The sequence below is a fragment of the Triticum urartu genome, chromosome 7 (assembly GCF_003073215.2).
Source record: "Triticum urartu cultivar G1812 chromosome 7, Tu2.1, whole genome shotgun sequence".
In the NCBI taxonomy this organism is placed as follows: Eukaryota; Viridiplantae; Streptophyta; class Magnoliopsida; order Poales; family Poaceae; genus Triticum; species Triticum urartu.
In genome coordinates this window covers 531,103,340-531,112,400 of record NC_053028.1, presented here as the reverse complement: position 1 = coordinate 531,112,400, position 9,061 = coordinate 531,103,340, and the positions used below count along the sequence as shown (strand labels likewise).

Below are 9,061 nucleotides of genomic sequence, written 5' to 3'. Positions count from 1 at the left end.
GACCTGAGTGAATTATTTGCTGAAGTCTACTCTATACTGTTATCATGCATGCATGCATCATGCCTGTATTTAGTAGTATTTCCTTGATCGCTTGGCCGCGTCCCTGGAATCGACGAATGGGCAAGGGAATCTCGTTTCCATTTCTGGGGTGAGATGCCACTCGCCCCCGACTCCTGTCGCATTGCTGCCCCCTCGCCGCCACCGTCAGCGTCAACGTCCCGTAACGCCTATAAGACGGAAGCGCGCCACCGCAACCACCACCGCGGTTCCTACACCCACCCTTGCTCCGCACCAGGCAGCACGGCCGGAGTCCGGTCGTCACCCCACCCGACCTGACCGATGGAGGCGTTGCTTGCAGAGCTCCCCGCTGGGGGTGTGGGCGCGCTGGCTTCCACCGCCGTGGCTGTCGGCCTGCTGGCCGTGGCCGTCGCGCTCGCCGCTAAGGTTGACGTTGGGATGGGGCGCAAGAACCGCACCAACGCCCCCCCAGGTGACGATCACTCTCACCGACTCTCACGATGTGCGGCCGACGCCGTGGTGTTGTTGCTTCTTTTCTCTTCTAGCTAGCTCAATGCTATTGGGACTGGGAGGTTTTCTCGATAAATGCTCTTGGTTGCTACTGCTTGTTTGGTGTGATATACTCCTGCATTTCTAAATATAAGTCCTTTTAGAAATTTCAATATAAACTATATGAATGTATATAAAAGTATTTTAGAGTGTAAATTTATTCATTTTTACTCTGTATGTAGTCTATGTTAAAATCTCTAAAAAGACTTATAGTTAAAAACGAAGGAAATAAGTTCCTTTTTGCACGAGTTTAAACCAAAAACTCTCGAAATATACGTAATCAAATTCAGTAATACAAAGATACATCTGTCTACTACACTATAAAGATCATTATGACAATTAGTTTATTGGCAACTTAAGATGTACTCTTCGAGGGTGAATGGACAATCACCAACTACGTTCTTTTTATAAGACATATATATATATATATAAGAGTTTTAGAGTGAAAAAAGTAATACTATGTGGTTTTCATCCATTTTCTGATAGACACGTTCTATCAAATATTATATTAAGTTAAATTTGTTGAGAACAAACGTTCTCCATGTATTCTTCTAGTGTGGGCCGGCCTGGGTTTGGTTCGCGGTCGCACACAAATGCAATGCATGATATCAACATGACGCGAGGTTCGTGCAGCACAGCATCACCCTGTAGTCTACCTATATAATTACATCACTATGAAATCCGAGTATCACTCATCAGCACATCATCACCCTGTAGTCTACCCATATAATTACATCATTGTGAAACCCAAGGGTCGTGTGATATGTCAAGCATAAGAGCTTTATTTGATTAATGGAAGAAAAATCGAATGGAAACCTATATAATAAATTTCAATAGAAACCATGCAACTCATCTGATCTGGGCACCAGTGAAGATTCAACACACCAATGCGAGACCCGACAAACCACTATGCTATCATCCATTGAATTAGTCAAGCAAAGTTATCTTTATTACCCATCACTCTTGATTTGATGACTTTGTATCCATCGCGGAAACCAACGATACTCCAATCACCAGGGCATAACAAGCCCCATCGCCAGCCAAAATAGTTAGCCCAACACCGAGAACAAGGCAACTCTGGCTCTGGCGACGAGTCTCATGAGATTTTACATTTTATATTTATTTTCATTTTTAATACAAAACTGCACATTATTCAACATATTTCCTTGGTAACACCGCTTGTAAGGCTAATATGGCTCCTCGCTCATAGACCCATGTGGGAGCACACCAATTTATATAGTGGCAATCTTGGCTCAAACATGACCACTTTGGCCGCAGTGTTGGCTTTTAACCTATGGATGCACCACTGCCTCAAACCTGACCAGTTTCCTTGCAAAATTCCGCACTTGTATGTGTTTGCATGTTGAGATATTAATATTCCATTAAATGGAGGCCGCATGTAAGCTTAGACAATGCTGAGTTTATTGTTGTTGCTTGGAGGCGGTTGTGCAAAGAGTAGGGAGACAACCTCTAACCCTTAGAGGCAGCATGAGAGGTACGCAAATCATACATTATGGATGCTCTAAGATAGCCAATTAGATGCCATGTTGGTACATTATGCCAGGAAACAATTCAAAATCATATCTAACCCATTTTGAACCCGAAGTAAACGAGTTTGTTTTTCCAAAATTCTAGAATTATATTGCAAACAAAATGATAACTTCTTCATATTTTTCTTGAACTCCTAATTTTTACTTAACTGAATCAAAGTGCATTATAAACTATAATTTTTTATGGAATCTATATTCTATGTTATTTACTATTTTGGAATTTGATTGAAAATTGAGGATTATATTTGATTGGATTATGTGGTTTTAAATATATTTAAATTAAGCTAGAATCAAAATGTGAAACATAAAATTAAATATCATAAATTACTATATACACTAAATCTATAACTTTTGGAACAAGTATCATTTAACTTTTGGGGTGATATATTTGTTAAAATTCTTCTATAACATATGTTCCGAATAAGAGCACTAATTAAGCATTTCAATATATGTCCTCCATAGGAGCCTACATTAACTACTTGTTTAGATCAAATTGCGGCTCCTCTGAACTTCATACCATGAATAATAGTTTAACTAGAACCAGAAAAACACGCGTTAGGAACATCAATAGCGTTAGCATTAGCTTCCTTGCCTTTGCATACCTTTCCTCACCCCCTTAATAAAAGATATATGTTTTGCAAGGGATGGCCAATAACAAGATGAACCCAAATGCCCAATCTTTCCAATAGTATTCCTTACTCATGAATTGATACGCTTGTTCATGGCATCGTTTATGTCCATGGTACCATCATACATACCTTCTACTGTTAACCAGATGAGGTAGGGCTTTGATAGGCTAGTCAATCCCCTCTTTCTTTTAGGTTGTTTAGGACTTCCTCAACCAACTTTTGTCCCCGAGAAAGCCTTTCCGAGATTTAAAGAAGGTTGATCTCTTTGAATATTGATAGTTCATAATCAGCAAAATAAGCAGTGGTAAGCAACTAATAATCTCGATGCAGGACTGTTGTTCCCATAGGCCCCTCCTGGAAAACCTTCTTTCGCAAAAAAGGGTTGAAAGGGCTTGTTCCCACTAGGAAGACCAAAGATCTTGCGCGGAAGGTCCTCCAGAAAAACTCAAATGAGAAATAACTGCCATTATCTCTTCATGCTTAATCCAAATTTGAAGTACCTTTTGACCAAAGAAAAGCCAGCTTCTTGACACAATTGCCTCTTTACCTTTATATAGGTAGATTCTAGGGATTATTACCTAGTAAGTCTATTTTGTACAAGAGCCTCTCCTATCCGATAGAAAGGGTCCCATGAACCCGAGCCAATGCGCAAGGCTGGACTCGAACAAAGGGGCCTCATCATCAAGAATTTGATCTTTCTCTGAATCATCTACCAATGGTTTGTTGTCAATTGCAATTTGTGTTGGCCAACTCCGGTGCCTATAAGTAAGAAGTATCTGTATTGGCAAGCTAATAGTTTGAGCAAAACCTTACAGTTGTTTTGCCACAAAAGTTTGTCAGTATTATTTTTTACTAAAAAATGTTGTAGGGGAGACCCCTGTAAAAAGCTTGTTTTTTGAATAATAAGAATTCAAATTCACATCCATGAGGATTTCAATCCTGGTGGCTGGGTTGTTCATCTACGCCGCTAGCCACATGAGAGCCAGGCTCGCTTTTTTTTTTTGCAGCATTTATTGCAATACTACATTTTTACAAAACCTTGGGAATTTTGTCCATGTGTGTCAAACCTTATAAATATTTTATCTTCACCACATTTGCATTGATTGCCCTACACTGATGTAAGGATAGATATCTATATTGTTCAGAACTAATTAACAGCAAACAATTCTAGACAATCTCCTTTGACTTAAGTCTGCATGAAACAATTTCTATATGAACATATGATGCTTGATACAGGCTGAACTACTTGTGACATGGGTAATTGTGGTATTCCGTAATAGCCTAATTTTGATGTTATGAGATTATTTGAGTCTAACGGCTCCATCTCTCCATTATCCCTCAATTGCAGTTATGGATGCCAGAAAATTGCAAAGAGCCGTTCGTATATGCTATATGTATGGTATATAGCCTTGTCTGAATAAAATTTGTTAGAAACTAAGAAAGAGAAATAAAATGATTTCCATGTTAATTTATTTGGATGGCCTAAAATGTTATCATCTATGCGGGAGATATATCGTACTGACACATTTCAAATACTCCCTCCATTTCTGTATACAAGGCCACATTTCAAATACTCACAATATGGAAATACTGACACATGGAGTATATTGACACATGGAGTATCAAGTATGCAGTTTAAATAACAATAAATTCTACTTCGAGGCCAACATTTATTCGTGTCTGGTTTTATTTAATTGATATGCAGTGGTTCCTGGTTTGCCGATTATTGGAAATCTACATCAACTAAAAGAAAAGAAGCCCCATAAGACTTTTGCAAAATGGTCTGATATTTATGGGCCAATATATACAATAAGGACAGGGGCATCTTCGATAGTTGTGCTCAACTCAACAGAGGTAGCCAAGGAGGTAGGATGGAAACTGTGATCTTCCATCTTTGTTAAATTCCTTTGAGCATTTGTATGTTACTATGTCGAACTACCTACTATCTTTATTTGGGTAATTGCGACAATTTGACGCTTTGGTCAGCTGACCATGATTTGGTAATATTGTGTGTAGTCTGCATTTATCATATTTGTTTGTATGTTCTTGTTGCGATTATGCTTGTACTATTTCTTTTGAATGGCAATATAATAAAAATAAACTTTCCTGGAGTCTTTTTTGAACTCAAACTCTAACCATAGATCAATAAGATGTTATTGTGCTTTATATTTCCATCATACTGGTGATAAATCAAGGATTTTAATCAGTTGTGAATTGATCTCTCTACATTCAGACTACCCAGATAAAAACTAAGCTAGTAACTCACAATATGCATATAGTTGTTGTATGGTCACCAGGCGGTTTGTTTTTGGTTCCCAAGCTACGCCGAGCTCTTATTTTTAAAAAATAAAAAATAAAATGCACCTCTATGTTTTAGAAACTTAAAAATAAAACATGTGTAGATCTGAGAATACATTAGAGATGAGTAAAATTGCATAGAAAAAGTTTTCTTGTTTCGAGATAAGCAGAAGAAAAATGATGAGCTATCTATAGTTGCAAGAATAGGGACGTGAACTAGGAGCACTCGGCGACGACACTCACTGGAATCTCACCCGCTGCTCTGTTGTCTAGGGATTGGTGGAAAATTAGATGAAATGAATTGTTGTTGTTTAATAGATCCGTTCAGGGTCGATTGGCACAGTGCATACCTGTTTGCCGACAATAAATTAGGCCCAAGCCTGGCAGTATTGTTTCTCAAGCAACATGCATGACTAGATCAGCTACACGTAGGGGTACATATCATGTGCTCCCAACAACTGCATGCTCCCATGCTCCAATTTTTAAAGCAGTAATTATAAGTGTTTCAAAACATTCTGAAAAAACTTGTGAATGTTCACAAGACATAAGTCTACATCCTCTGAAAATTTCAGATCCAAACGCGAAATATACATTGAGAAACAAAAAAAGAAAAACTGAACATAAATAGTGTCACAAGAAGACAAAAGCTAAAATGGCACTATTCACATGAAGATTTCTCTTTTTAGTTTCTCATTGTTTATTTCGATTTTGGATTTGAAAATTTTAGATTATCTAAACACATGTCTTGTGAACAACCACCAATTTTTTTCGGAATTTGTTGAAACATTTAAAATTATCATTTTAGACATTGGAGCATGGGAGCATGAAAGTGTTAAGAGCACTGGATATGTTCTCCCTCAAGAGAAAAAGCTCCATACGCAGCCATTGAATGCTGACATGAGAAGCGACTTTTTGACGCGTCATTGACTGATGCGTGTAACTGTGGATGAATAAATGGCTAGTGGGTGAAAATGTGTTGTGTGGGAAAAAGTATATAGTGGGTAGAAAGAGAAAAATTACCATGCATTATGAGAATCAAATTGTAGTGTAACTTGTGTTTATTAAATGCTGGTGCATAACTCCTTACTGGATTAGTGGACGGATGAGCACAAATACGAATTAAGATTAACCATAAAGAGCATTGCTCTTGGAATTACATAGTACTGATAATCATGAGCTTAACACGATCCTGGGGACGACCAGGTGATTGGAAATAAAAAAATACATAGTAGTACCGGTAATCCTGAGGCAAAACTCGGTTGAGTTACTTTGGAATAAAAATTACATAGTACTAAAACTCTTTCCGGCACCGTCGGCGGCAACATCATCAGCTTCAGACTTTCAGGCGCCTTTGAGCAGAAGAACAGTACAACAAGCAGGAGCGTCTCTGCATTGAACAAAGCACCGGATGGTTGGGCTCTAGTACAGAACCCTCTGAGAATAAAGCCATAATTACATACGAGACACGGCAGATATACGAGGCAATAACTGAGGGCGATACAGAGAGGCTAATATAGTGGCTGCTGATCCCGAGGCAAGTGGGTGGGTATGATTTCAGTGGGCGTCATCGCCGAGTACTTCTATGCAATTTCGCGGGAATAGTGTTTTTATGTCAATATTTGTCTTTTATGCCCAGACCATGTCTGAAATTAATTTTTCCATGAAAGTAGTCATATACTGCATTATACATGTACGTGTTACGTTTCTTCGACTTTTATGATACTTATAAAACATATACTTTCTGAAATTTTCAAATGAAAAGCTTACTGGAGCTCCCCCAAAACTCCTCTCGGTCATGGATGCTTTGTTCTTGACTATTACTATTGGATAAGATGCAAAACTAAGCAATGTTAGCAGCATGGTAAAAATGTATCACATTTGACATGGGAAGCATATTATGTCCTTGTATTTGCAGGCAATGATTGAAAAATTCTTCTGCATATCTACTCGAAAGCTATCTAAAGCGTTGTCTGTGCTCACTCGTGGTAAAACCATGGTTGCTACCAGTGACTACGGGGAGTTCCACAAAACGGTGAAGCGTCATGTTATGGCGGCCGTGTTGGGTTCTTCTGCTCAGGTAAAAGTCTTGACACTTCCGCAACGATACAGTTTAGTTACCAGGCCTCCTCTAGGATTTCAGTTAGGTCTAACGGTGACATACTTTGGATATAATTTAGAGAAAATTCCGGAACACAAGGGACATGATGATGGATAACATGCTGAGCAGTTTTCATACGTTGGTGAGTGGTGACCCACATGCTCCTCTGAACTTCAGAGAGGTCTTCAAGGTCGAGCTATTCCGCTTGTCCTTGATACAGGTTGGTCGACGACATGGTTTTCTAGTGTGGTTTTACCCAGTGCAACATTTCCTGAATTTGTACCTTCATAACTGAGAATGCACACTGCAATTACAGAGTTTGGGTGAGGATGTGGGTTCAGTTTACGTGAAGGAGTTTGGAAGGGAGATATCCAAGGATGAAATCTACCAGATCACCGTGGTCGACCTGATGATGTGTGCAATCGATGTCGATTGGAGGGATTTCTTCCCATACCTCAGCTGGATTCCGAACAAGAGCTTCGAAACAAGAGTTCTTACCACAGAATCTAGGCGAACGGCGGTGATGCAGGCGCTGATCCATCAACAGAAGAAACGAATTGCGCGCGGCGAGGTGACACGAATGCGTACTGACAGTATTGTCCTTGTGTGATTCGTCTATGTGTTCGGCTAAAAATTGCTGTGGTACGCAGGCAAAGGTGTCCTATCTGGACAGCTTGCTGGCAGAGAACACGCTGACAGACGAACAGTTGACGATGCTGGTGTGGGAGGAGGTCATAGAGGCTGCAGATACCACGTTGGTCACTACCGAGTGGGCTATGTATGAGCTTGCCAAGAACCCAGATAAACAGGTGGGCACTACCTGCTGCAACTTAATTGCCACTCTCTCGGTTTTGTATCCTACTCATTCTGAATGCCGCCGCGAGATGCATTGTTAACCAGATTTTTCTTGGCACGTTAGGATCGTCTCTTCCGGGAGATCCAAGATGTCTGCGGCGACGAGATGGTCACCGAGGACCATCTGCCGCGGCTGCCGTACCTGAACGCGGTGTTCCACGAGACGCTGCGGCGCCATTCTCCTGTTGCACTGATACCTCCGAGGTTCGTCCATGAGGCCACCAAACTGGCCGGCTACGACATCCCAGCCGGCACTGAGGTAATTCATCCAAGAAATGGCATCGATCTAGATTGCCTGCTGACCATGGATTTCTGAAAGAATTTCTCTACTGTGCTAGATCATCATCAACCTGCACGGATGTAACATGAACAAGAACGATTGGGAGGAGCCCGAGGAGTGGAGGCCGGAGAGGTTCCTGGACGGGAGGTTCGAGGCGGCGGACATGTACAAGACCATGGCGTTCGGCGTCGGGAGGAGGGTCTGCGCCGGAAGCCAGCAGGCGACGACCATCTCGTGCGCCGCCATAGCGCGGTTCGTGCAGGAGTTCTCCTGGAGGCTCAGGGAGGGCGACGAGGAGAAGGTGGACACCGTGCAGCTCACCAGCTACAAGCTCCATCCGCTCCACGTGCATCTCTCGCCGAGAGGGAGGAAGTGAAGGGCAGTTTTGCTGTTCTTTAAAGAGGAAAATTGGTAGTTTTGCTCTTCAGAACTTCGCCAAACAAGATCGATCGTAGTATGTATATGACGAATAAAGATTTGCTTGCTTGAAGTGTATAACGAATAAAGATTTGCTTGCCTGAATAATTTATTCAGGTGTTCAGTTGGCCTAGGATTAGTTGATTTTTATTTTGTTGTCATAACCAAAAGAATTCTCTGCGTGCCAGACACTGCGCACGGTGCAAGCCAGATTATTATAGGCATTTGCAGTATTCGCGCCATAAGCAGGCAACAAAGGAATGAAGCAACACATGTCAACAACTGGATGTGGGGACGCTCCTAGTCATGCAAAGGTGGAGTGTATGCCACCTCATTATGATTTGTGTTCTTTTGATGCTATAATGTG

At 41.0% G+C, this 9,061-nt stretch overlaps 1 protein-coding gene across 1 annotated transcript; it reads left to right on the top strand.

Annotated features, from left to right (window-relative positions):
- The first annotated feature begins 267 nt into the window (after positions 1–267).
- On the top strand, positions 268–8,856 carry LOC125523597 (ent-kaurene oxidase 2-like). Its single transcript, XM_048688621.1, has 8 exons — positions 268–490; positions 4,452–4,612; positions 6,960–7,121; positions 7,222–7,362; positions 7,459–7,713; positions 7,793–7,951; positions 8,062–8,256; positions 8,336–8,856. The coding sequence occupies exons 1-8, from the start codon at positions 340–342 to the stop codon at positions 8,651–8,653; spliced, it is 1,542 nt and encodes a 513-aa protein (XP_048544578.1). The 5' UTR covers positions 268–339; the 3' UTR covers positions 8,654–8,856.
- Positions 8,857–9,061: the final 205 nt, after the last annotated feature.

Coding starts and splice junctions, on each gene's coding strand:
- LOC125523597 (XM_048688621.1), top strand. CDS start 340: ATGGAGGCGTTGCTTGCAGAGCTCCCCGCTGGGGGTGTGGGCGCGCTG. Junction 7,714..7,792: donor AACGAATTGCGCGCGGCGAG/GTGACACGAATG, acceptor TGTGGTACGCAG/GCAAAGGTGTCCTATCTGGA. Junction 8,257..8,335: donor ACATCCCAGCCGGCACTGAG/GTAATTCATCCA, acceptor CTACTGTGCTAG/ATCATCATCAACCTGCACGG.